Source organism: Bubalus kerabau, chromosome 21, assembly GCF_029407905.1.
Source record: "Bubalus kerabau isolate K-KA32 ecotype Philippines breed swamp buffalo chromosome 21, PCC_UOA_SB_1v2, whole genome shotgun sequence".
NCBI classification, from domain to species: domain Eukaryota; kingdom Metazoa; phylum Chordata; class Mammalia; order Artiodactyla; family Bovidae; genus Bubalus; species Bubalus kerabau.
The window spans coordinates 3,896,063-3,923,059 of record NC_073644.1 but is presented as its reverse complement, the minus strand read 5'-3'; the positions used below and the strand labels follow the sequence as shown (position 1 = coordinate 3,923,059).

The 26,997-nt window shown below is 59.6% G+C and overlaps 1 protein-coding gene across 5 annotated transcripts; it reads left to right on the top strand.

Moving 5' to 3' along the window:
* Positions 1-159: 159 nt before the first annotated feature.
* On the top strand, positions 160-26,997 carry CTDP1 (CTD phosphatase subunit 1). Of its 5 annotated transcripts, none has more exons than XM_055559065.1 (13): positions 160-477; positions 5,641-5,724; positions 6,230-6,323; positions 7,514-7,642; positions 9,054-9,204; positions 10,084-10,174; positions 11,720-11,886; positions 12,645-13,622; positions 13,859-14,000; positions 14,580-14,780; positions 20,332-20,494; positions 21,691-21,842; positions 26,163-26,997. In XM_055559065.1, the coding sequence occupies exons 2-13, from the start codon at positions 5,684-5,686 to the stop codon at positions 26,302-26,304; spliced, it is 2,451 nt and encodes an 816-aa protein (XP_055415040.1). In that variant the 5' UTR covers positions 160-477; positions 5,641-5,683; the 3' UTR covers positions 26,305-26,997. The 5 variants fall into 5 exon arrangements, with proteins under 5 accessions (XP_055415040.1, XP_055415036.1, XP_055415037.1 ...); XM_055559061.1 differs by having other exon boundaries at positions 160-719; XM_055559063.1 differs by lacking the exon at positions 160-477 and adding an exon at positions 745-2,905.

Sequence of the window (26,997 nt, the reverse complement as noted above, 5' to 3'; positions counted from 1 at the left end):
CAGCGCCTGACGCGGTTTGCGGCCCGGGGGGCCCGCTTTGCCTGCCGTCGCCAGTCCCGGATGCTGGTGCTCACGGGGTGGACGCGGAGAAGGGGCCCCGTTCCTAGCAGGCCCAGCCCCGCCCGCGCCGTCCAGGCAGCGGCCGGTTCCGGGGACCAGCCTGGCCTCTCAGGCCCCGCGTGGCGTCCGTCCGCCACGGCCCTCGGCGCAGGCGCGCGCGCGGCGACACGTGACTCCGCACGCTGTCCCGGAAGTCGGCGCGGGACGGGCGGCGGGTGGAAGCCGGTGCGGGGCTGAGGATCGCAGCGTTACCGGCGTTGTCCCCTCCTGGGCCGGGGTCGCCCGCCCGCGGCGAGGGGCGCCGGGCCTTGAGTGTCTGCCGGCGCCCTTCCGCAGCGTCTCCGCCTGGCTGCGATGGAGGCGCCGCCCGGCGGCCGCCTTCCCTCCGAGGGCTCCCAGCCGCCGGCCGTAGCCGAGGTGCGCTGCCCCGGCCCCGGGCCGCTGCGCCTGCTCGAGTGGAGGGTAGCGGCTGGCGCTGCCGTGCGCATCGGCTCCGTGCTGGCTGTGTGCGAGGCCGCCGCCTCCACGCAGCCCTCCGGGCCCGCCCCTGTCCGCACCGGCTCCGGAGGCTGCGTGCGCGCGGAGCGCAGGCTGAGGTCGGAGCGCGCGGGCGTGGTGCGAGAGCTGTGCGCGCAGCCGGGCCAGGTGGTGGCCCCCGGGTGAGTGGTAATGGGGAAGGAAGCCAGGTCTGGAGGGAGCTCTGGGCCTGGGCCGGGAGTGGGTCCTGGGCTGGGCACTGGGTGGGAGAGGGTCTCCCGACCTGCCGCTGAAGGGGCTGCTCTCGGGGAGAAGTTTGGAAGGTAGGGCGCACAGCTGCGCCTCTGCCTGTTTTTCTAAGGCTGGATGACAGTCCCTGCTAGTCATCTACTGATCGGAGGCAGCAAACTTAAAAAAAAAACGCCCTGTGTCACCGAAATTGCACTCTTTGAAAGACAGTTGCGTTCTTTTCTCTCTGTGACAGGTGTCTCCACCCAAGACGTCACGTTTGTAAGTTAGGAAAACTAGGGGTCATAGCTCGTACAGGAAGAAGCAGGCGTGTTCCATGCTTGTTGTCGCAGCGTTAATTGTTGAGAGGCATGCAATTGTTCAGGTCCTAGTAAACCTTGTGAAGCGCGGTTGTAAAACCTGGCAGTTCTGCTGCATAGCTCAGGAAGGGGGTGCGGCTCTGGCATAGGTAGGTCAGGGCAAGCAGTAGTGTATCCTCCTACCGTCGGCTCTTGCTGTTGTTCCCATGGTTTAACCTTGTGAAGGGGTTTTTTGTTTGTTTGTTTATAAGTTGACCAGTGTTGTGCGCAAAGTTGTGTACACATGACTGGTGTGGTTGTTTCCATTGCAGGGACGGAAACCTGGGGCAGGTGAGCATCCGTGCCTCCTGTTCAGTGGCTGGGGTGCAGTCTCCCTCTGAGGGGGCGCCAGTGCCCTGGGCTCTCAGTTCCCTTTCTCCCCACCCTGGCCCTCCCCTGGAGAGGTGGGCACAGGCCCCTGCTCCTCTCCTGGTGGCGCAAGTTCATCCTCTGGCTGTTGAACATTTTCCACATGGTTCCATATGGCTAGAGCCTGCCTGCCTCGCAGTCCTGGGCACCTCATCCTGCATCCATTTCTCTTCTCTCATCTTTGGAGGCAGAGCCAGGTCTTCAGCCTTCTGTACCTGCCGCAGAGTGCAGGGGAGGTGGCTGGGCTGCACTCTCACCTGCCACCGCCAGAGCCATCCGCCTGGCCTTACGAGGGAGAGGGCCCGCTGTGTGTGACACCTTGGTGTGCTTTCAGCATTGCTTTGAAGTCAGATCTTCCTTGACCATTGCCTGGGCCCTAAGGAGCCTGTAAACCCACCACCTGAACAATGGGCATGCTGCTTGATGCTGCCGTTTCACTGGGTAGAAAACCCCTGAGGGAAAGACCTCTGCTCCATGTTGTTCTGTTACTCTGACTGCACGGAAACGACCCCAAGGCCCAGGCAGGCCGATTACTGGTCACAGCCGCTAGCGAGCCTTCATATGCAGCCGTCCTGCAAAGCAAGGGGAGCCCAGGCAGGTAATGCCACCAGTCAGCCCAGCAGCTGGCCTAGTGACGAGTTCCCAACTGTGGGTAATTTTCTGTGTGTTTTTGGTGTTTCAGGTCTTGGGGTATCTTACTGCAGTGGTTTGTCCCAGGGCCTTTTGAGACTCTGACCAGTGGTAGCATTTCTCCTGGAACTCAGGTCTGAGAGGGTGTGTAAAGCACCAGCCCAGAGCCAGGCTCTGTGGCCAGAGTTGTCCTTGGGTCCATCATCGCTGTCATCAGCTGGCCTCATCCTGACCACACCAGAGGTGGTTCTCTGGCAATGAACAGTTCCAGGAACTGAGAGAACTTGTCTCTGGATGTAGTGGAAATGGCTGACGCTCTTGTGACGTGCGATGGGATTGCGTGTTTTTGTAGCGCTCACACTGTCAGGGAGAGCGAGGATTGTTCTGACCTTTTAGACAGAGGAAGGGACGAGGTCCTAGCAGGTTCTGACACACCAGGCCTGTCCCTGCTGGGCTTCCCCGGGTTTTCTCCACACTGTTGTCTGCTTAGGCCGCATTTCATCCGGAGCATCCCCATGGGGGAAGTAGACAAAGGAAGAGTCTGTTTCTCTCGTAATGCATATGTGGATTGAAATTATTTTGATTTGGAAATATTCTGACAAGGCACTGTTAGCAGAAAGTATTTCTGTTAATTATTTGTCCTTTCTTTTCACTTGTCTACTTTTTTTTTCAATTCATGTGGATACATTGAAGTCTCCAAAGGAAAGGAAAATATACACATAAAATAATCAGAAAACAAGCCTGGTGATGGATAAGGACCGGCACAGAAGGAGGCTGTGTAGGTGCGTGCTTGCGTCTTTTCTTGACGTCCAACTAGCATTATCTGTGCCTGGTAGCTTGTCTGTCTGAATCTGCTGTTTGTATCAGGATTGTACAGTGGTGATGTTTTTAATTCCTTCATTTCTTCTTCCTTTCTTGGTTGACTTTCTACTGTAAGAAAAACTAACTTATTGGCGTGGGCTCATGGGTTCTTATTCAGTGGATTATAGTCCATTCCAGTCACTTTCTCAACGCTCAGATTATCCTGGATTAGCCAACAGGCACCCTTCCAGGTCCTGTTCCCTGACACAGCCCTGGAATCAGCCTTTCTCACAGAAGTCCTGCTTCCTTTCAGTGCAGCCGTGGTCTGGCCCCCCAGTGCTCTTCAGTAGTCAGATGTTTACCGCTCTGAAGAGGCCCCTTCGCCCCTCACCCGTCCGACCCGCCCAGACCCAGCACCTGGCAGCGCCCCGGGACCCGCTCCCTCACGCTGCGCTGCTTCTGACACAACCGGTGCGCTCTGAGCTCCCCGTTAGAGCAGACACAGAAGCCTGAGCACAGAAGCCTCCGAAGAGCTTGGTCCTTGTGTGTTGAGGGGAATACCTTGTGTGGGGACCACACTGACACCTGTCCCGTGGCCTCTCTTCACCCACCGGGGAGGTGGGCCTGTGTTGGTGGCTGGCTTGCCATTCTGAGGCTCGTCTCCTTGGTTGAAGTGTTTCTAGAGTTCACAGCACGTCAGTCCCTTGACTGTGCAGTGGGTTGAGGGTAGAACGACCCTGCCCATGGCAAGGTCTGCAGAGCTGAAGAGGGAAGGCATCTCGTACCAAAAGACCGTGGCTGTTGCTCCTGTCTGACCCCCTTTCCCTCTCTGGGGACTGCATCTCTTTGGGGGGATATTTTTTAAGCCCAAGCAGAGAAGCCAAAGTCAGCTGGACAGACAGTGTCACACCCAGCTCTGACCCTGGGGGGCAGATCTGGTCCTGTAATTTACAGAAAATGCAGTCGGCCCTCCCTGTCCACGAGTTTCCCCACCTGTGTGTTCAGCTGACTTTGGGTCAGAACATATGAGCAGTGAGGGTAGGGATTCAGAAAGTTCCAAAAAGCAGAGCTTGAATTTGCCGCATACCAGCAACTGTGGTAGTGCTGACCTTGTGGTGGGCGTCCCCAGTGACCGGGAGACGGCCAGCGTACACAGGAGGACGTGTGCGCACACCAGGCCGTTTTCCGTAAGGGACTAGAGCATCCCCCGACTCTGGTACCTGTGGGTCCTGGGAGCAGCCTCCCGCGGATACACACAGGTGACTGTCAGGTCGGCTTCCCTCTAATGTGCGCTGGGTGTTCCTGCAACTTACCCGGCAAGTGTCAGCCTGAGCCACACCTGCTGAGAGGAGTGGCGTGTGGGGGCCCCCTGGCCCGGGAGCCCACCGGCCGCTGTGTCCCTGTGGCCTCATGGGCAGCAGGTCTGTGGGGCCTGTGACCGCAGCGTGAGTGGCGTCAGTGAGATGGTGGATGAGCAGTCACTGTTTCTCCCCCGCCCACCACCTGTGGGTGTCCCAGGAGGCAGGCGGCAGGCTGTGCGCAGGTGCCACGGCCCACAGTGCCCCGACCCGTGAGCAGATGCTGGAGGGCACCCTCGACTTGGAGCGGAGTGCCTCCGTCTGCCTGCCAGCTCCACTGCGCGGTCTCAGGCGCGTCCTGGGCCCGTTCCCCCCTCGCGCGCAGGAGGGTCCCTGGCAGGAAGGGATCCTCCCCGTCGGCCCTCCCTGTCGTGCAGTCGGGCCCCAGGTTGGGGGCGGGGGCCGTGGCAGCAGTGGCCTCCCCCCAGAACCGAGGACTGAAGCAGGCGGGACCCCACGCCGGCGCTGCTGATGGGCAGGGTCACCTGGAGGAGCTGTGTGTGCTCAGGAAAGGGGCTCATCCGCTCCCCCAGCCTGTCTAGGGTCAGGGAGAGGGGGCAGTTTCGGGGAGGGGTTGAGATGGCGCTGATGGTGGGCCCTCAGGGAAGGGGCCGTGCCGCCCGCCCAGCACAGGCCTTGGAGGAGGCCCGGCTGGGGGCATGGGGAGCCGGGCGTAAACAGCAGAGATGGGGTGCTGCCCGGTAGGCGGGAGAGGCCTCAGAGAGTTTGTGAGGAGTCAACCCGAGGGCCCCCCACGCTGGGCGCCCGGGCCCACGCCCGCCGGGTCGGGAGCTGGGACCATGCTGGCCCGCCTGGCACGCTGACCCACAGCCGTCAGGTTGCGGAGCTGAAAGCTCCGCTTCAGAGACCGCTGCCAGGCCACCAGGGTTTGAGGTGAACGTACAAAGAAAACAGCAATTTCTGTGTTTATGAAAACTAGGAATATTAGTCCTGTCAGAAAAATTTAGATTAATCACAGCCTTTTCCTAGACTGGGAATGACTACGGGAGACAAGAATGATTTATTATCTGTCTGTATTTTAACAAGTTGTTCCTTGTCACATTAACGTTTCAGTTTTTCTAAGCTGTTTATCAGAAACCATAGGAGAATCCCATGTAAGCTTCTCATGCGTTTTGAGACAGTTTTCTGTTATCTGACAGGACATCCTGAGTCCTATCTGTTGTTCCGTAGGTAGTTTTGCTGTGTTTCACGTGAAGGACCCATGGAGGGGAAAGCCCTTCACTTTATCGCCAGAGAGATGGCTCGGGGGCGGCGTGACCCCCTGCAGTCCTGGGGCATCCGATAAGCCCAGGGGTTGCAGCTCTTGCTGATGTGTGCTTGTTCTCCCCCATTTCCAGGGCAGTCCTGGTGCGCTTAGAAGGATGTAGTCACCCCGTCGTCATGAAGGGCCTGTGCGCCGAGTGTGGCCAGGACCTGACCCAGTAAGTGCTGGCGGCTTGGGAGCAGCGGGGCCTGTGGGGGCGAGGGCCAAGGGCTGGGGTGCAGGTGGCGGAGCCGCTGTCCCCCACACGCCACGGGCCGGGCTGCCTCCTCGGGAGGCGCACACCCCGGTGTGGTAGGAGTAGCTGCGATGAGCCCTCCTCCTTGTCCCTGTGGGACTGCCGTCCCGGACCTGGCCTGGACTTCCTGCCCGGGCGTGTCTCAGCCTGGGCATGTCTGCCCCCGTGGTCGAGGGTTTCCCTGCTTCGCGCGTGTAGAGCCGTGTGGACCCTTCTGCTTTTCACGCTGTGGGCCTCTGGGACCGTCTTTATTTTCAAAGGAAACTTTATGAGTGTGACTTAGTCTTCCTCAGTGCTCCTGTGTTTCCAGACGGGGAGGACACTTCAGCACTAGGCCCGTGGTGCACGTCTACTAGAATTAGGCCAAGCTGAAGTCCCCGTGAGTTAGCGAGCTAGAGCCCTAGCCTCAGCGCCCCTGTCCCCGCAGGCTGCAGAGCGAGAACGGGCGGCCGCAGGTGCCGCTGTCCACGGCCACCGTGTCCATGGTGCACAGCGTCCCCGAGCTCATGGTGAGCTCCGAGGTAGGTGTCCTGGGGGGCTGGGGCTGGGAGGGTGGTCCTGGGGGCACTCCTCAGTCAGGGTGGGGGTGGGGGCGGAGAGGGCAGGCCTGTTCTTGTCACTGTCCCAAGTGACCACAGTGCACGGATGGTCCGTGTGAAGCAAGCGGCCTGTCCGCGGGACGGGGGCTGTGCCTCTCCTGTTATCTCCCTGCCTTTGGGGTCGGAGCTCTCCGGGATGCTTCCCCCGGAGCCTGGGCTCAGAGGGGAAGACAGCCTTGGGCGGGGAGCCCTGGCTGCCGGGCGGGGTCGTGAGCTGGGGGCACCGGAAGGCCCCTGCCTGGGAGCAGGGCTGTGCAGGAAGTAAGCGGTGTCGGCTGAGTGGTGCTGGCAACGTGGGCATGGGGGCCCAGTGTATGCTTTCACGAGCAGACGTGCGTGTGCTGCAGGGAGGTCTGGGAACGGAAAGTTTGCTCTTCTACGTTGTGAGAGTCACGTGGCTGTGCTGGCCAGAGGCCTCCTGATGCCGGGTCAGGGCCCACACGGGTCCGAGCCTCGCCAGGACAGGGCACTGGCTTCTTGTCTTGTTGAGGGAGCCCTGGAGCTCTGCATCTCTGTATGCTGTCAGCTGAAGCCCTGTGCTTGTAAACGACACAGGCCTACTTTGTGTTTTGTGGAAAAGACAATGCCAGAGACGTGATTCTGACTTCTCTGAATTACTGAAATCTAAGCATAAGTACGTAAGCGTATGTTTAAGACAAAACAAGGAAGTCTGAGGTAGAAAAGAGAAGGAAGTGCTCCCGCTGTTTCTGCTGTAACAGAGTAGCTCTTGGCCTTTCTGCATAAACTCTTTTGGGAGCACAAGGTGGGATTCCTGTCGCTCATCAGGACGGCCACAGCTGCCCCACAGCTCACAACGTCTCAGTCCTCCGGCACCCCGCCCTGAGCAAGTCCGTATAGACTCAGCCTCTTGCCTCTCCCCCGCCCCCGATCACTGGTCCACACATAACCAGATGCGATCATGGTCAGACTGGCTTGAGGACATTCGAGCAAATGGAACGGGCTTCAGGCACCAGGGCATCAGCTCCGGGCTGCGGGGCGCGTGGGTGCAGCGGGCGCCCCCAGCTTCCTGTTCCGTTTCCTGAGAAGACGGAGCGTCACCTTGTGGCCACACGGCCTTCCTCAGTCATTTCTCTCTGCCTCTCCGGCTGTAGCAAGCAGAAAAGCTGGGGAGGGAAGACCAGCAGCGACTGCACCGCAACAGGAAGCTGGTGCTCATGGTGGACTTGGACCAGACGCTGATCCACACCACGGAGCAGCACTGCCAGCAGATGTCCAACAAGGTGAGCGCGGGCGGCCACGGCCGTCCTCGGAAGGAGCCTGGGCTTCAGCTTAGGAAGTGAACAGGCTCTGCCCCTGAGCTCATGGCCATGCTGGGGGACAGTGGAGAGCTGGTGGGGGCTGGAGTGTACCCTCTCTCCCACAGAGCAGTGCAGGTGTTCGGATGGCTAGTGTTTCTGTGTCGTGGAATCTTCTGTCCTGTGACAGCTCTCCATGCCGTCTGTGCCATCGCCTGTGGACGTGTCTCAGGGTTTCCTTATCACGACCACCGTGTTCACGGGCGGCAGAGCTGGGTGGCAGAGGTGGGGTGCCGTGGTGGCAACTGCAGCCACTCGGGGCTTGTCTGCTGCAGAGCCAGACATTTCCATTCGTTTCATAAGAGTTTGAACGGTTGCATCACACCCAGTTGCACGTGTGGTAGCAAGGTGTCCTCGGGGCCACGTGGACCATGCCCACTGCCGGGGGCTTCCCTGTGCCCTCCCGATTCCCCACCACCACAGCTCCCAGACCTGCGGGCAGCACTTAGAGAGGTGGGTTGAACCCTTAACCTCAGATACCCTCACTTGGGATTTGAGGATTTTTCTGTTGCAGTGTCCAGACAATTTACCACTGAGCGTGGGGCTGGGGAGGGTGGGTGGTGGTTGTACCATCTCGACTCCCAAGTGTTTTACCAGAGTAGCCCTGTCATGAACAGTGTGACAGATTTATAGCCAGTGAAAACTTAACAATGCCTCGGGTCATTTCCTTTTCTTTTTGAGTTTATTATTACTGGGAAAATGAATGATAAACAGAATTAAAAGGATCAGAGTTTAACTTTCTAAGGAGAGTAGACTTAAGTGCATGTTGATCATGTGTGAGCAGGTTGGAGTTACTGATCTCATCTGTCTCCCAAAGATGGACCTGTTTTTGGGCTGTAAGTCAGTGGAGTTGAATTTTATAACCGTAAAGAAGTTAGGCTGAGTTGTGTGGGGCTCTTAGCTTACCTTCCTCTCTGGCTCCGGGAGGCACTGTGGATAGACCCTGGCATCTGCAGTGGTTGGCTGCCTGCCCTGCGTGCAGTGAGCCACCCAGGGTGCTCATGAAACGGTTGGGACGTGAGTGTCCACCGGAAGCCTGGGACACCTAGAGAGGCCTCTGAGCCGTCCTCAGGCAGCTAAGGCGCCATAGTTGTCACGGGAAGCCATCGCAGGTCACTTGGCTGTTCTGGGCAGTCGCTGTGATTATCCGGAGGACTCACCCAGGCGGTTAATGCAGAAGGCTGAGCCCCCTTACAGACTGTGAGAGAGGAAGGCGTTTGTGTGGCACAGCAGGCTGTGCTGCCGTGACTCCCCCCACCCCCCCATAATCCCCAGCCTGGCGGCTGTCGCCTGCCACACGTCAGCGCCGCCCTCTGACTGGGCCTGCTCTCTGCAGGGCATCTTCCACTTCCAGCTGGGCCGGGGAGAGCCCATGCTGCACACACGCCTGCGTCCCCACTGCAAGGAGTTCCTGGAGAAGGTGGCCCGGCTGTATGAGCTGCACGTGTTCACATTTGGCAGCCGGCTGTATGCGCACACCATTGCAGGTGAGCAGCCCATGGGGTTTTGTCCCGCTCTGGACACTCAACGGCCGGCGTGTGGGTTTGGCTCCTCTCCTTCTCAACGGTGGGTCCTGCAGATGGAGGGAAGGTCAGAGGCTCTGCCTGACTCGGCCTCGGCCCCGTGGTGGTGGCTGGGGTGCGGGCAGGCCAGTCCTCCAGAATCTCTGCTCTGCTTGGCCAGCAGTCACGCTCCAGTCCCGAGTGCAAGCCCCTGTCCCTCTGTCAGCTGCACGCCACGGGCCCCTGGAGAGGCTGGTCAGGAGCACAGACAAGTGGGGAAGTAGGAGCTCTCTGTAAGGGCTTTCTTATACAGGCAGAGACTCTCGGGGCTGCCAGCCTGGTCACCGGGGACATGTCCGTCTCGGTAGGCAGCAGTCGGCGTGGGTGTCAAGTCTGTGATCTCGGGGTCCTGTCACAGAGGGCAGGGGCTCTGGTGGGCACTCAGTGAGCCCGGAAACAGCTGAGCACTGGTGCCGTGCGTGGCTGGGCAGGTGCTTCCTCGTCCATGTCCACGCAGTCCTGCTGTCGGGGGCGAGTTTCAAAGCACTGCCTGGATGCCCTGCTCTCCCCTCTGCTGTACGAACACGACGGCCCAGGACGTGCACAGGCAATGGGCCCCTCCCAGGAGCCGTGGTGCGTGTGGGGTCCCCGTGCTGGTTACTGGCAGGCCCTGGGCTCCTGGGGCAGCACTGAGCTGTGTTCACCCCACCTGCTGAGCCAGCAGCATCCAGGATGGGGGCTCTGTCAGCATCTGGACCGATCCCCTTCCCCTAAGCGGGGCAGGCTCCGTGTCTCCCCATCTCACACGCAGTGGGACGGCAGCACGTCTCAGACATGTGACCGTGTCCTGTTTGCTTTTCAAAGGCTTTTTAGATCCTGAGAAGAAGCTGTTTTCTCATCGAATATTATCGAGGGACGAATGTATTGACCCGTTTTCCAAAACAGGGAACCTTAGGTAGGTACCTGGCTGTGCACTTCCGGTTGTAAAGTCTGCATCTGGAGCATCAGGCTACTGGTTCTGTATCTCCTCTCCCGGTCCCCAGCATCCACTCTGGCATGTGGATAGCCACTGTCTTCTAACTAGACCCCTCCCTTCCCTGCTTTCCCTGAATGTCCAGGCAGCGGTGGCTCCTGGGGGGCTCAGGCTGGAGTCCGGGATCGCACATGTGGGAGTGAGCACGGGGTGAGGGTGCGTGGCGAGCGCCTGGGGCGGAGCGCCTGCAGCCCCCCGGCCGCCCCTGGGGCCTTGTTCCTTCAGGGCCTCGCGTGTGCTGACCCTGCCATCAGCGTCCTGCCTCCTTCCACCCCACGGGCCCCTCCCGTCCTGGCCCCCGACCCCTCACTGAAGGCCTGTTTTATATATTGCGAATTTCTTGCTCAGCCTGTATAAGGAATTTCCCTGTTTTCTACCTAGAGAGAGGCAGCCTCCCCCCGATAAGGGGGTACATACCCCTATCTCGGGTGTGGTCTTTTGGCCGGTGTTGGCGACCCTTAGCTGACATTTCGAGTTTCAGGTTTAGGATGTCCTATTCACGTCTGTAGTGCATAAGAGAGCCTGGGAGTATGCGTCCAGAAACAGTGCTCGTGTTTACAGGTTGAGCATCTGGATGAGCAGGTACAGGCACAAGGGAAGGTGTGATGCTTGTCGGGAGAAGCTGCCTGAGGACGGGGTGTCCAGGGACAGGGCTCCTGACAGCTCCAGGCGGGGGTGCTTGGTGGGGCAGGTTTCTGGCCACGAGCTGTTCCCTGGTCTTGCTGGAGTTAGATGTGCTGAAAGCGTCACCAGCGTAAGTCATTGTAGGTACTTTGTGCCCGTGGAAACAGACTCACAGAAAGTCATCTCGGACATGTGAGTGTTCTTCCTGCCTGTAGTGGCAGCTAGAAAACCTGAGCAGTGGCAGGCGCTTCTGCGGGGTTTGTTCCGTAGGCCTGGAAGGTGGGCAGGAAGCACCATCCTCTGACTGTCTGTCTTCGCGCTTGCTTGTCTGAATGTCGGCCTTGGGGGAAGAAACAAGGTGACGAGACCCCAGAGCGGGCCTGTGTCCCTCGGGCTTTCTGGACCCTTGCTCCCCTGGCACCCCAGCGTCACTGTTCTGTCCTGACGTCACGTATGTGCCCAGCTGAGACGCGAGTGGGGCTCTGCCTCCCACCTGGAGCCGGTAGCTCTCACAGGGCGCGGGCCGATGGCCTGCTGGGCCAGGCTGCGGCTGGGCCCGTCGGTCCATGCCAGCTCCCCCAGGCAGGGCTCTCCCCAGCCCTGACACCTCACTCTATCCTGCTCCTGCCCCGAGGAGCACCAGACACGGGAGGAGTGTTCGCAATCTCAGTGTCACTTTCTCTGGAAATCTTGAGAGTCTTGTTTTTTAAACAAGCCCTTCCGTGCAGCTCATGCCTGGTTCTGGTTAGCCTGCTCTCCCTTGGTTCCATGTGAGAGACAATGTAGATGTTCGGTGGGTGGTGACTTCCATAAAGGGTACTAGTGATGCATATTTACTTCCAGAAATCTCTTTCCCTGTGGAGACTCCATGGTTTGCATCATCGACGACCGAGAAGATGTCTGGAAGTTCGCCCCCAACCTGATAACTGTGAAGAAATACGTCTACTTCCAGGGCATTGGGGACATCCACGCCCCGTCCGCGCCCCGGGAGCCTCCAGCGAGGAAGAGAGGTGGGTGGTCCCTGGCTGTCCCGTCTCAACTGTGGCTACTGCTCCTTCCCAGTTCTGTTTGGTTTTGTTCCTTTATTTGTGTTTCAGCGTCAGAGAGGTTGTGTGGGTTTGTTTGTTACACTGATACTATTTGGTTTCAATGTAACAGTATTAGCCTGAGCGTTTTTTCCTGTTGAGTGAAGAATGCTACTTGACTTAATGCATCTGAACTCTCCCTTTCCTCCTGGTTCTCCCTGGAAAGAACAGCCCAGCCCAGGGGTGTGGTGTGGGGGCTCCCGCAGAGGCAGGGCCACTGCACCCTGCCCAGACCTACACGGAGCCCCTCCGGCCAGTCGAGCCCAAAGTCTGGAGAAAGTTTGAAGTTTCGGTTTCAAGTGTTTCTGATAAGCTTTAGCTTTTAAATTATTTTGAGAATACAGTTACTGCTGCACTGGCGGAAGCAGAACTTGGAGGCCTGGCAGGGGGAGGGAGGCCCCAGGGCGCCCGGCACGGCCGAGGCAGGGCCTCTGACCACAGCATGGGAGCCAAGAATGGGCCACACGTCTCGGACCCTGTGGAGCCCCTAACACAGTGACCAACGAGGCGGCCAGCCTGGAGCAGTCACCCGCCGGCCGCCTCCTGGTGTGTGCCACCGTCCAGAGGTGGCTGGAACCGCAGGCGTTGGCGGGCGGGCAGCGTGTCCCCAGGAGGTTTCCTGTTGCTCGCTGAGTAACGGTGGCCTTGTCTTCTGTGTCGTCACCTGGTCGATCGTCCTGAAGGTGCAGACGCCGCAGAGCAGCCTCTCTCCATCAGAGACCCCGAGGAAGGAAGGCCAGCGTCCGCGGTGGAGAGTAACGGCCTTGGGAGGCCCGCCCGGGAGCTCAACGGGGGCCCGGGCCCTCGGGGGTGCTGGCCCTGCCAGGAGGAGGAGAGGGGCCCCCGGCCCACTGCCCGCACCCCCTCCGCTGACTGCCGCGGGACTTCGGCGGGTATCCTGCCGCGCGGAAAGACCCCGCCAGAGAAGAGGCCTGTGCGGGGTCCAGCCGGCCCCGACGCGGACCCGGACGTGCCCAGCGACAGCGGAAGCAGTAGCGAGTCCGAGGGCCAGCCCTCGCCTGCCCCCTCCGACGGGGAGAGCGGGGAGAGGCGGACCCGGAGGAAGCCCCAGGCCGCCCGCGACGCCGGGAAGGCCATGCTGCAGGGAGGCCCCCCAGGTCCGGCTGGGGAGCGGCTCGCGGGCGCCAACCACTGCGGGGAGCCGAGCCCCGGCGTGCCGGCGGACGCGCAGGAGGACGGAGAGCGGGATGGGCTGTGCGCGCTGGGCGGCGGCTGCACCGACCGCAAGGAGGCCGAGACCGAGTCCCAGAACAGCGAGCAGTCGGGCATCACGGTGGGTGAGTCCCTGGACCAGAGTATGGAGGAGGAGGAGGAGGAGGACGCGGACGACGACGACCACCTGGTGCACCTGGAGGAAATCCTCGCCCGCGTGCACTCCGACTACTATGCCAAGTATGACCGCTTCCTCAGCGGCGAGAGCCCCGAGGCCCCCGACATCCGCAAGATCGTCCCCGAGCTGCGCAGCAAGGTGCTGGCGGACGTGGCCATCATCTTCAGCGGGCTGCACCCCACCAACTTCCCCGTGGAGCGCACGCGGGAGCACTACCATGCCCGGGCGCTGGGCGCGCGCATCCTCACCCAGCTCGTGCTCGACCCTGACGACCCCGCCCGGCCTACCCACCTCATCGCCGCGCGGGCCGGTGAGTCACCCCCAGCCGCCTGCTGCCGAGAGGGGGGTCCAGGTGTCCCCGAGGCCTGAAGCGCCCGGCCCTGCCCTTCTGTGTCCCCCACCCTGAACCCCAGCAGCCCTGAGCCCCAGCACCCCCTTCCCTCTGTGCCCCTGCCCCCAGCCCCAGCTTCTCCCCTCCGTCCCTGCCGCCCCTGAGGCGCCCCGCCCCCGATCCCGTGGCTCTGAGTGGATTGAGTTTGCCTGCAGGCACAGAGAAGGTGCGCCAGGCCCAGGAGTGCGGGCAGCTGCACGTGGTCAACCCCGACTGGCTGTGGAGCTGCCTGGAGCGCTGGGACAGGGTGGAGGAGCAGCTGTTCCCGCTGCGCGACGACCAGGGCAGGACGCAGAGGTGAGCTCCAGGCGGCCCGGCCCCCGACAAGCAGGTGCGGGCGGCAGGCCTGCTCAGCCCTTGCAGCCCGCGGCTTCCCATCTGCAGAGACGGTCTCCAGACTCTCCCCTGGCCCCGCTGAGCGGGGTGTCACCGATAGCCCCTCTCCCTGGTGCCACCTGGAGAAGGAGCAGAATCACTACTTCTAAAACACCAGATGGCATTCCTCCATGATTCCTGGTTTACAGGTGTTTCGAGGCTGGGAATACTTCTGTCAAGTCCCAGGGTCTCTGCAGAGTCCAACATGGAGGGAGGTGGTGGCCGGGGGAGGGCAGGTGCAGAGGTGTGTGGGCCGCGGTATTGGGAGAGAAGGCTCGCGGGCACCCCTTTCCATGAGAGCAGGTGCTGGGGTTACAGGCAGGGTTGCAAACAGCCTGAGAGACAGCAGTGCCGAGAGTGCCAGCCTGTGTCCAAGGCTGCGGCAGAGCCCCAGGCCTGACCAGGAACCACGTGCCCCCTGCAGAGTCACGTCCCGGCGGGAGGGGTTGCTGGGTTCCCATGGGTTCCAGCTCCTCTCATGGCCCTCCTTCTCACCCGTAGGGAGGACAGCCCCGCGTCCTTCCCCGACAGGCAGAGCCTGGTCCCCACCGCCCTGTTCCACCCGACGCCTGTGCACCTGAAGGCTCCGCCTGGTCCTGAAGTCCGGATCTACGATGCCAGCACGGGCAAGCTCATCCGCACGGCCACCTCGGGCCCCGGGCCACCTGGCGCCCTGCCCCACGCAGGGCTCTCCTCCTTCAGGTACTCCACCTGCTCACAGGGGTTACTCCTGAGGCATGGCCGGCCGCGAGGAGCAGGCTGCGTGTGGGGCAGGCCTTGTGCACGGTCTCCCGTCTGGTGCGGGGCTGGGCCGGACAAGGCGTGGTTCCGCCTGGACTGACACGTGGCCCTCCTCTGCCCAGGATCAGTGAGGGAGCAGGAGGCAGCCCTGGCCCTCCTGTCTTGCCCTGCCGGCTGCATCCCTGGGACACAGGGCCGGCCTGTCGGGAGCAGCTCCTGCCCTGTACGGACACACGGGCCCTGGAGACTGTAGGCTGTGTGTCTGTCCTGCTGCTGGGCTCCAGCTGTGGACAAACGGATGCACTCACTGGTTGAGGCCAGTTTCAGTTAGGTGTTGGTTGGTAGGTTTTTTTTATTTGAAACTAAGAGCATGGTCCGGAGAAGGCAATGGCACCCCACTCCAGTACTCTTGCCTGGAAAATTCCATGGATGGAGGAGCCTGGTAGGCTGCAGTCCATGGGATCGCTAAGAGTCGGACACGACTGAGCGACTTCACTTTCACTTTTCACTTTCATGCATTGGAGAAGGAAATGGCAACCTACTCCAGTGTTCTTGCCTGGAGAATCCCAGGGACGGGGTAGCCTGATGGGCTGACGTCTATGGGGTCACACACAGTCGGACACGACTGAAGCGACTTAGCAGCAGCAGCAGCAAGAGCATGGTCCCTGATAGAGCTTTGATTTTTTTTTTCATGACGGCGTGACATTTAATCATTTAAGTAGATGCGTTGTGAGCCTGTGTGCTGCTTTTGTTCCTGTGGAGTTGCTCTCCGGCTGGGTTAAAGGTTGTGGACATCTGTGACTCTAATAAAGGGGGGAGTTAGTTGTTTCGCCCAAGGCTTGTTGAGCTCCGTGGTCCCGCCCGGCAGCCTCCCGGCCCTGGCCTGTCTCGGGTGCACGGCTACGCTGTGATGCGTCTCCGGCCTCTGCAGCCTTGTGGACCCGCCTCCACCTCACTGGCTGTCGTCTTGCATCCTGAGTCGATGCTTCTTCCTGGCTGGCTTCTGGGAGTTCTGCCCTGGTCCTCCTGGGTGGCGGTCGCTGTGAGAGGGCTGCGTCACTGCCTGGGTTCAGGAGACGCTGGTCCCGTGCTGCCAGCCGAGCGGTGCTGTCTCCTTGTCCGTGTGGACACGTGGCCTGCTGGGGTTTTCTTTGCGGTGATCGTCATGTTCTCTGTCAGGTCCTTCCTGACGGAGAGCAGGTGTTTGGGTGGTGGGTTGAGGGCCCTGGAGCTGCGCTGGTCTCAGTGCATGTCTATGGAGGGTGCGCCGTCTGGATGAAAGCACCCCAGTGTTTCTATAGTAACTCGTGCAGCTTATCCTAAACAGCGTTTGGGTTTTGGGGTGCAGCTCTGTATTCTGTCATCCCAGAAGCTTCACGGGGCTCTTGTTCTGTGGAGCTGGTCTTGTCGCTCCTCGCTCTCTGCGCGTGTGTGGCACATCCTGCTTGTCGCCATGTGGCGCGTGCTTGCTGCGTGCTCATCCTTACACCGAGCTGTTCTCCAAAGTGTTGCAGAGAGCTCCATCTCTGAGGTTCCTCCTTGTGAGGGTGAGCCCGACGGGGTGCAGGGCTTGCCTCCGAGCGCCCAGCCCAGGCCACCCCCTGGGCCATCCACCCTTTCCGGTCCTGTTTCCTGGAGGTAGCGGCTCGCCCACGGGTGTGCGGAGGGCAGGGTGGGCTACACTCCCGGGGGCGGCGTGCCGGCCATGTTCTGATCCAGAACACCAGGGCAGACCCGGTTGTAACCGGACACCACAGCTGTTGGGCAGTTGCTTCCATCTGATACTTGTTTGGGAGTCTTAAGTCTCAGACCTCCTGCTTTGATGTTCTGGTTCTGGGCTAAGGTGCCAGCCCACGAGGGGCCTGGAGTCAGAGGTCCTTGGGGAGCATGGGCGGAGCGCCTCTCACTCAGGATCTCCATGTGCAGGTCACTGCTGGGACCGTGGAGGGGAGAGCAGCTGCTGTTCAGAGCCACCGGGCTGGGGCATGGGTCCAGGCTGCCTGCGTGGCAGGCATGGCTCCATGGGGTCACTGGGCTGGGGCCATGAGCAGGGTGTGAGGTCGGGGCCACGGCAGCATGCCTCACATGCGTCTCCCAGTGGGTCAGCCACTGAAACAGCTTCTTCTATGCCCCTTGTTAGCTGTGTGCTGCAGGTTGTGAATGTCTTGTTTTTTATAGTATAGGTTTTCTTTGGAGATGATTGTAGGGGAACAGGCAGTTAACAGAAATGACAGAGAGCCCAGGGACTCTTTAACCATCTCCCCCCAGTGGCCACATCTCCAGACTTGCAGCCCGCATAGAGCCGAGATGACCGCCCCTACAGTCCAGACCTGGAGCAGCCACCCCCAGCTTCCCTACCCACCCCCACCGGCCCCCTGCCCCCCTCAGCCTCCCGTGCGCGGCCCCCCTGGTCTGTGCCCATCCCTGTCCTGTCGTCTGAGAGCGCAGGCTGGCGGGCTGGCGCCGTGCAGCTCTGCCCGGCTTGGCTTCCTGGAGACTCTGCCCCAGCGTCACTGTGTCGACTGCTCAGAGGGCATCGTGGTGTGAGGTGCGGCAGTTTCTGTGACCATCCACCTGCTGAGGACATCAGGGGCATGTCCAGCTCTGGACTCTGAGTGACAGGGCCGCGTAAACGTGTGCGTGTCTCTGTTTCTTCCGGGTCGGCCATGGGGGCTGCTGTGGGCTTGCTAACACCGGGGCGGGGAGTGGTCTGTGGCCGTCTGACCCCCCCAGTCTCTGTAGGTGGCTCGGGTGTTCCCGCCTGGGGAGCCGTGCAGGCAGCGTGGGATGCCGCGAGCCCGTGGGAGCGGCGGGGCTTGGGCAACTAGTGGTCGTCATGTTAGGAGACGCAGTAGAGACATTTTTAAAATACTTACTTCCCATTCTTCTTAAGACAGCAAAGCTCTGTTATGCTAACACCTTTTTAATGAAGAGCATCTATTTTCCAGTTCTCTGGTGCTTCAGATAGTAAAGAATATGCCTGCAGTGTTGGAGACCCAGGTTCTATCCCTGGGTCGGGAAGATCCCCTGGAGAAGGAAATGGCTACCCACTCCAGTGTTCTTGCCTGGAGAATCCCGTGGACAGAGGAGCCTGGAAGGAGGGCTACAGTCCATGGGGTCACACACGACTGTTTTCCAAGTAGAAAAGAAACGTATGGAGAACCGTGGCTTGTTTGCATTATGGGGAATCTCTGGCTGATGGAGAGCGAGTGCCCGCCTGCCGCTCGCCCACCTGGTGTGACTGCCATCTGGCAGGGGCGGCCACAAGGGGGGAGTCGTGGCCGAGCCCATCCTGTCCCTGGAGGAGGGAGCGTCTTGGCGGTGCCTGCAGGGTCCTGGGAGCCCCGGGCCTCCGCCTCCCATGGAGGGCACTCGTGTTCCTCCTCTCCCTTTCTGGATCTGGAGGGAGGCTGTAATAGGTGTGTCTTTAGTAAAAAGATACCGCTGCTGTTTTTCCACACTCATAAGAGCTGTGGCTATTGATGTGACCTGATGTGGGACCGTATGGAGATCTTGTGGTTGCTTGACCTCACACGGAGGGCAGATCCCCCCGCGCTGGCTTCTGGGCAAGTGTTCATCCTCCCTGTCCACCCCACCAGACTGGCGCTGAGTAGTGTGGTTTGTTGGTGAGAGAGGAGGTCAGTGTCTGCTTTCAGCCCGAGGACAGGAGAGCCTGACCTGCCGCATTCTGGCTGGACCTGCTGGGCTTTGGTTTCGTAAATACAGACTGATGAAAGCTTAGTAGGCACCACCCACGAGGCAGTGTGTGTCTTCACAGCTGTGTGTGTGTGCTCTGTATGTGTACCCCGGGTGTGTATGCTGTGTGAGTGGGGGTGTGTGTACCTCAGGTATGTTTATATACTGTGTGTGTGTGTACCCTGAGGGGGGGTGTGTGTATACCCTGGGTATATGTATATTCTCTGTGTGTATGTGTACCCCAGGTGTGTGTATGCCCTTTGTGTGTGTGTGTACCCCGGGTGTGTGTGTGTACTCTGGGAGTATGTATACTGTCTGCGTGTGTGTGTGTGTGCACGCCCTGGGGGGAGTGTGTGGGTTTACCCTGGGTGTGTTTGTAACCTGTGTGTGTTTTTATACCTTGTATGTGTGTGTGCCCTGTGTGTGTGTGTACCCCAGGTGGGTGTGTGTGCACCCTGTGCGTATGTATACCACGTGTGTGTATGTGTACCCCGGATGTGTGTATGTGTGCCCTGTGTGTGTGCACCCCAGGTATGTGCATACCCTGTGTGTGTGCACCCCAGGTGTGTGTGTGTGTACACCTTGGGTGTATGTGTACCGTGTGTGTGTGTGTACCCTAGGGGTGTGTGTGTGTGTGTGCACGTACCCTGTGTGTGTGTACCCCAGGTGTGTGCATACCCTGTGTGTGTGTACCCCAGGTGGGTGTGTGTGCCCTGTGTGTGTATGTGTCCTCTGTGTGTGTGTGTACCCCAGGTGGGTGTGTGTGCCCTGTGTGTATATGTGTCCTGTGTGTGTGTGTGTGTACCCCAGGTGGGTGGGTGTGTGTGCCCTGTGTGTGTGTGTGTGTGTGTGTGTGTGTGTACCCCAGGTGGGTGTGTGTGTGCGCCCTGTGTGTACCTCAGGTGTGTGCATACCCTGTGTGTGTGTACCCAGGTGGGTGGGTGTGCACCCTAGGTGTATGTATACCCTGTGTGTGTGTGTATGTGTACCCCAGGTGGGTGTGTGTGCACCCTGGGTGTATGTATACTCTGTGTGTGTGTATGTGTGTGTATGTACCCAGGTGTGTGTGTGTACCCTGGGTGTATGTATACCCTGTGTGTGTGTATGTGTACCCCAGGTGGGTGTGTGTGCACCCTGGGTGTATGTATACTGTGTTTGTGTGTGTGTGTGTGTGTGTATGTACCCCAGGTGGGTGTGTGTGTGCGCCCTGTGTGTACCCCAGGTGTGTGCATACCCTGTGTGTGTGTACCCAGGTGGGTGGGTGTGCACCCTAGGTGTATGTATACCCTGTGTGTGTGTGTATGTGTACCCCAGGTGGGTGTGTGTGCACCCTGGGTGTATGTATACTCTGTGTGTGTGTATGTGTGTGTATGTACCCAGGTGGGTGTGTGTACCCTGGGTGTATGTATACCCTGTGTGTGTGTGTACCCCAGGTGGGTGTGTGTACCCTGGGTGTATGTATACTCTGTGTGTGTGTGTGTACCCCAGGTGTGTGTGTGTACCCTGGGTGTATGTATACTCTGTGTGTGTGTGTGTGTGTGTGTGTACCCTGGGTGTATGTATACCCTGTATGTGTGGGTGTGTGCACCCTGGGTGTATGTATACCCTGTATGTGTGTATGTGTACCCCGGGTGGGTGTGTGTGCACCCTGGGTGTATGTATACCCTGTGTGTGTGTGTGTGTGTGTGTGTGTACCCCAGGTGTGTGTGTGTATCCTGGGTATATGTATACCCTGTGTGTGTGTGTGTGTGTGTGTACCTGTCCTGAGAGTCAGGCTCGGGCCGGCTGTCCTCACGGGCTGTGACTTCCCTTCCAGGGCGGTGCAGCCACGCCCCCAGCAGGTGTTTGGTGACGACCTGCCAGACAGTCAGGATGGGGAGCAGCCTGGTCCTTCCCGGAGGAAGCGCCAGCCCAGCATGTCGGAAACCATGCCGCTGTACACGCTGTGCAAGGAGGACTTAGAGAGCATGGACAAGGAGGTGAGCCCACGCTGCCCTCTGGCCACTGGGGGCGGCTCGGTGGGGCGTGACTGGTCAGTGTGTGGGCAGCGCAGGAGGCAGCTTTCTGACCCCACCTGGGGACCATGGCGCCCCGCCTGTGGACTGTGGGCAGCCTCTCAAAGGAGATTGTAGACTCTTAAAGTTCGGGTGCTTTGCGTCTGTGGACGTGTGGTTCTGTTTGGAGCAGTGAGTGCTGTCTGTCAGCACAGGAGTCCTGCCTTGCCTCCCTTCGTGGGCATTCTCACGTTTCATGGGAGAAATGGAGGCCTTCAGCTTAACCAGAGAGGGTGTATTACGTGTGAAGGCCTTGTGAAAGTGGTAGTCACTCAGTCGTGTCTGACTTCTTGTGACCTATGGACTGTAGCCCACCAGGCTCCTCTGTCCCTGGAATCCTCCAGGCAAGCATACTGGAGTGGATAGCCATTGCCTTCTCCAGGGGATCTTCCTGACCCAGGGATCAAACCCAGGTGGTCTCCTGCGTTGAGGCAGATTCTTTACCATCTGTGCTACCAGGGACGCCTGGAAGACCCTGTGGGCCCAACAACAAAGCCAGCCCTTGAACTGTCGACGCAGCGTGTGTGTGCTTGAACTCGTGGATGCATGTGCCTTGTCCCTTCTCAGCTGCATGTGTAGGTTTGGAACTGGAGATGTCGCTGGTCTGAGCCCTCCGCCGTGGCTGTGGTCCCTGCTCAGAGCTGCTCTATTTGGGGGCGGGGATGTCCCCCTTCACCCCCATCACCCAAATTTCATCAGAGGGTTTTTAATCCCGGCCGGGCCAGGTTCCAGGGCCTTCCTCCAAGGCGTCCCCACTGTCCACTGTGCGTCCACGACTTCTGCAGGGAAGTGGGCCCTGTAGAGCCGTGGGGTGCACAGGTGTGCAGGGCACACACCCAGGACGGGGCTCCGAGGGCACCAGCTGTCGTCCTGGGTGCTGGGCCTCCCTGACTCGGGGCTCCGGCAGAAATGGTGATTTGTTGGGTGTTGGAGTTCTCAGTGGGGGAGGGGACACAGCTCAGGCCGCCCCTTCCCGCCCGGGCAGACCCCACATCGGAGCTGCAGGAGCTGCTGCATGTCCTCCTGGAGCGGGCAGCACTGAGACACGCCCTAGGGAGGGGCCGCCAGGCGGGTTCCTCGGGATAGTGCTCCGTCTGTACTGACGCTCGGCCCCTTGTCAGGTGGACGACATCCTGGGCGAGGGCAGCGACGACAGTGACAGTGAGAAGAAACCGACGGAGGAGGAGGAGCCGGGGCGTGGCCCGCCTGAGGCCCTAGGGGCGCCAAGGGGGCACCGGCTGGAGAGGAGCACTGGGGACAGCCGGGGGCTCAGGTGAGCGCAGGCCGGGCGCCTCCCACGTGGTGAGCGTGCACCATCCTGTTGGGCCTTCCCGGCATCGGGGACCCTGATGGGAGGGCTGGGAACCCTGAGGGGGTCCCCAGAGGGCAGAGGCCTCCCTGCTTTCTGAGCAGGTGGCTGGGTCCGGCTTCGCTGTGTGAGCGCCTGTGGGTGTCTGCATCTGTGTCTTCCTGGCCGTCTGGTCTGACTCTGACTCGCAGGCCGTCCTGTAGGTGAACTGACCTGAGGAGAAAGTGCGGCCCCTTCAGGCAGGCACGGGCCAGTGCCCCGCAGCAGGCGGAGGTGGCACCACACCCTCCGCTGCAGAAGCCCGCTTGGCGCACTGCGCTTCCCCGCTTTCTAGGAACGCTGTTCCGTGGGTCGGGGAGAGAACTGTGAACTCTGTTCTGGGTGATCGGCTGCACACGATGGTTTGACTCCGTGTTCTCACACGTGGGGAGTCCCGCCGTCAGGGCGGAGGGTATGAGGGGTGCAGGCGTCGTGGGCCCCACGTCTACACCGGGCGTGAAGGCTGGGGGAGCCCTGTGCTCCATCCCACAAGGGCTCAGAAAGCTGCTTTTGTCATGAAACGCACTCAGGCTTTTCAGAAACGGTCGAGCAGATGAGGTCTGAATAAGCTTTTCTTGGAGCGTGCCCTCTCACCCTGTGGTCCTGACCCAGATTGCATGCCCCGGGACCCCGGTGCCACGGTACACTCCCCACATGTGCGTCTCTGAAGACGCTCAGAACCTCCGTTGTGGCTGGGCCGGGCGGGAGCCCACCCGGGAGGCGGCATCCGCTCAGCTTCGGGGCCCCAACTGCCTTCCACACCACAGAGCAGGCGCTCCTGGGGTGCTCAGCTCAGGGTTTGCCAAAACTGCTGGATCAGATCAGGTGTTTGCTCATTTTTGTAATAATGGCCCATGTTTCCAAATGAGACATTCTTTTCAGGTCCTTTTGTGTCCTGGTAGCAGCAGGCCGCTGTTCCCTCCTGATGCCCTGTTCCTGGCACACTGCCCTATCTTCCCACCCCCCGTCATAACCTCCACTTAATGCCCACGTGCACGGAAATAACCATCTCCTCCACTGTGAATGCAGCTGGGACAGCGGCGGAATACAGACCTGTCCACACAGACACACGCGTGCACACACGTGCACCCGACGTGGCCTTGATGGGGAACTAGTGACCTTACAGGTGCAACGCTGCCCTTTTATTTTTGCCAAAACATCCAGCGGGTTGTAACCAGCAGTTCAAACATACGTGCTTTATGGATTTCGTCTAATCTGGGTTAGGTGTTGATACAAAATAACAGTTTTTTATTTAGTGTTTACTAAACAGCAGACTTTAGGTGTGGGTCTACATGCTTTTCTACAGCAAAGTGCTCAGGCAGCGGCCCTGGGGGAGGAAATTTGCATGCGTGTTTGTGTCCTGTTCACGTTGTTGCTTTATTCTACATCAAATCTGAGATGACTCTCGGGCCTTAAATTTTCTCCAAATTAAATCTGTTAGCGTTTCCCTAGGGAACTGTGCAGCTGGTTGTGGAAACAAAACACAAATATTGCTTGTTCTGCTGGGAGGAGAGGAAGCTGGTCTCAATTACAGGCCTTTATTAACCATGGCTTGCAGCTGTTTCCAGCCTTTGAGGTAATTTAAACACTAAAACTCAATTGTGTCGGACGTGAGATTAGTCCAAACATTGTGTAACCTGGACTGAAGGCCTCTTACTTTCATTCTGGCAAGCCCGCCTCTTGGACCCCAAGGTCCCAGAGCCTTCCTCCTGCGGAGCCCCCAGGGTTCAGCAAGTTGGCGCTCGTCTCTGAGTGGAGGCTGCAAGTAGGCTGCGGGGCCCCCTCCTGGCTGGCTGCTGGTGTCTCCCTGGGGCTCACGTCTTCCCGGCTCTGAGTCCATCGGGGCCATGGCCCTGAGAGTGGAGGGGCTGGTGTCCCTGCAGCAGTGTCTCCAGATGCAGTTGAGAAGGTTTTATCGACAAGTGGCCTGGAGTGCCCTTGTGGGGACCTGTGCTTCTGCCCTGGCGCCCTGCCTGGCCCCATCTGCACCCCTGGGGGCTCACCGCTGATGGCCTCAGCTCCTCGTCGAAACACCCTGGGGTGCATGAGGGTCTCTGCACCTCGTGTATCTTACTTCCGGGAAGATTGCCGGCCCCCCCCCCCGCCCCACCTGATTGCCGGCCCCCCCCTCCCCGCCCCACCCCCCGGTGACTCACTGGGGGTCTCCCAGCACGTGGAGAGGAAGGTGGCCGAGGAGGAGCTGGAGGGAGAGCCCATGACCCCAGGGTCTCGCTGCAGCTGAGGCCGTGCAGCTGGGTGGGATCTGGGTCACCACCTGCCTGGTGGCCAGCATCCATAGTTGAACAGGACCTGCCTGGGGCCGTGTGTTCACTGCACATGTGTTATTGCTGTGCACACGTGCACACACACGACCTCCAGTTCTGTCCCTGGGAGGTGGTACCCCTGTGAGGAATGTGGTTATTGGGGTTGTTTGCAGTGGTTTGAACGCTAAAGAACTAAGCAGTTTTTCAAAACTGTTTCTACGTGTCATTTCTAAATGTATCTGCATGTTCACCACTGGACAAAGGGTAATAATCTGGGTGCTTCAGATTAATCACACTTAGTAACACCTTCTGTTCGAGCATCTCTGCACATCCAGAGTCAGCCTGTGGTGTGGGGGCCAGCTCGGGGCCCCCCGTCTGCTCTGATTTGGTTTGAGAGCTGCAGCCCTGCATCCACGCCTACCCCCACCTGGCGCCCAACCCCAGCTTGGTTGGCGCCTTTCCTGGAAGCATCACAGGGACCCACTTGGCCCCATCCTTGTGTCCAGGCCCTGGCACCCTCCCCTCTTCCCAGCCCAGCCTCCTCAAGGTGTGTACGGGGCCTGAAAGAACGGGTTCTTTCTGGTTGACTTTCCCTCCCCTGGCCCCCACTGCGGGGCCCAGTGCCCAGCTCCAGCTGTGGGCACTGACTGGAAAGGCGGCTGTGGCCTGTGGCTGTGCCCTGTCCTGTGTCAGCCTGTCTGGGGCGGGTGCGGCTGCCGCAGGGCTATTTCTAGGGTGAGGCAGGATGCCCTAGGGGCCCGTTGCCCTCCCAGACCCAGCTGCTCCGTGAGGCCTCTGAGCTCAGGCCCCAGAGACCCACAGTTCACGTGTCTCCTCATTCCACTGCCTCATGTTTCTCTGTAAGTGACAGTGTAAAATGGAGTGGTTTTTTAAACGGAGATGCGTCTCACTCCAAGGCTGCTCTGCCTGCAGCTCTTCTCATAACCATGACGACAGAAGAGCATCCAGAGTGATGCTTTGCTTACCTGGTGCAGAGGAAAGTCCGTGACTTAGACACATATGTCCGGTGCCCGCTCCTTTTCTGGGATGTGTCCCTCTGGGCGGGGCTGGAGGCGCAGGATGTGGGGGACTCTCAGCCTCTGAGCTCAGTGTGGGGGAGTGTAACTTCCAGGTGGGGGGCAGTTCTGGGTGCCAGGCCGCGGGCGTGTCAGCCGAGAAGCTGAGGGTACCGAGCTCCCATCCAGTGCCCACCCCGCAGCACCTTGCTGGACGTAGCTGGGAGGCTGTCCGGGGGCATGTCTCCTCACAGGGAGATGTGCCTGCTGCACGTCCCGGCTCGGGGACTCGCTTCCCAGGGCCAGTCCTGCTCCCATGCAAGGCCCAGGGCCTCCCCCCAGTCCTGCCAGCCTGAGGGGTGAGGTGCTTCCTAACTGCACCTCCATTTCACTTTCCAATTAAATGACACTATTTTTTCAGTGTTTATTGTCCTTTTTGAATTTTCTATTTTGAGGGAGTCGGTTGCTGTTTTCTGTTTGGGGAGTGTTTCTCACGATTAGATCATTTATTGTCTGTTGTAGAAGCATCTTTGTGATAGAGCTTGAGTAACAGACGACATCGTCTTGTGTGTGTGGCTGCTGACAGTGCCTTTTGTGGTCTAAGAGATGCACTTTTGGTGGTTTTCTTCTTTCTGGAAGGTTTTCCCAAACCAGAGGTGTGTGTCAGGGGATGTACATACTCTTATAAAACTGAAGTTTCCTTTTCGATAAATGGTGCTCCAACAATTAGATGTCAAATGCAAGATAGTCTTGGCCACAGTCAGAAATTTATCCAGAAATTAACTCAAAATAGATTATAGGCCTAAACCATGAACCTGTCTGCTGGCGACTGTCCCCATGTCCCTCTCCGGCGCTTGCCCCACCCGCCCTCTCCTGTCCTCAGGCGTCACAGCCACTGTGGCACCTGCCGTGGGCCCTGCCCTCAGGGCTGGGAGCATCTCACGGCGCGTCTGCTTCCGTTGCAGGGGCCACAAGAGGAAGCTGAACGAAGAGGACGCGGCCAGCGAGTCCAGCGGGGCGTCCAGCTGCGAGGATGAAGAGGGGGGCAGCTCGGAAGCGGACGAGATGGCGGCCGCGCTGGAGGCCGAGCTGGGTGACCTCATGTGACCTGGGACGGCCCGTAGCTCACCCATGGAAGGACGTGTCTGTTTGCAGAGCTCCACCTGCAGAAACGTTATTTTGCAGAAATAGGTGTTTTTAGAAGTTTTACCACAGGAAGGCCGACTTGTTAAGGACAGCATCATGGGGAGTATGGGCCACGCCAGAGACTGTCGTTGAGCTCAGCCGGGCCACACGGCAGGACTGAGCGTGGCGTCTGTCATCAGAGGCGGGGTGTGGGCTGGAGCGTGGGGTCTGTCATCAGAGGCGGGGTGTGGGCTGGAGCGTGAGGTCTGTCATCAGAGGCGGGGGCACTTGTGCCGTTAATGCCGCAGCACGTCACTTAGGATGAGGCCTGGGGCCCCAACGAGACTCAGGGGATGGTGCGCAGGAGCCCGGCGTCCTGGCTCTCCTGACGGAAGCGGTGGCGCGTGCAGGGTTTAAGTGAGGCTGCATGGTATGCACACACCTGTGCGGAGCGCGGATGGACCGGGGCGCCTGACGCGCTGTGGCCCGTGGGGGCTGCTGACACCAGGTCCCGTGGCTTCGCGCCCAGGCCGCCTTCTCACTCCCACGGACATCGGGACAAAGGCCACCACCTTCGGCTCCTTTGTGAGATCAGATGTAAAGTTTTGTATATCTATTTCATATGTGACCCACCAAACAGATTTTTCTTTCATTTAATAAAAGTCTTTTTAGTAA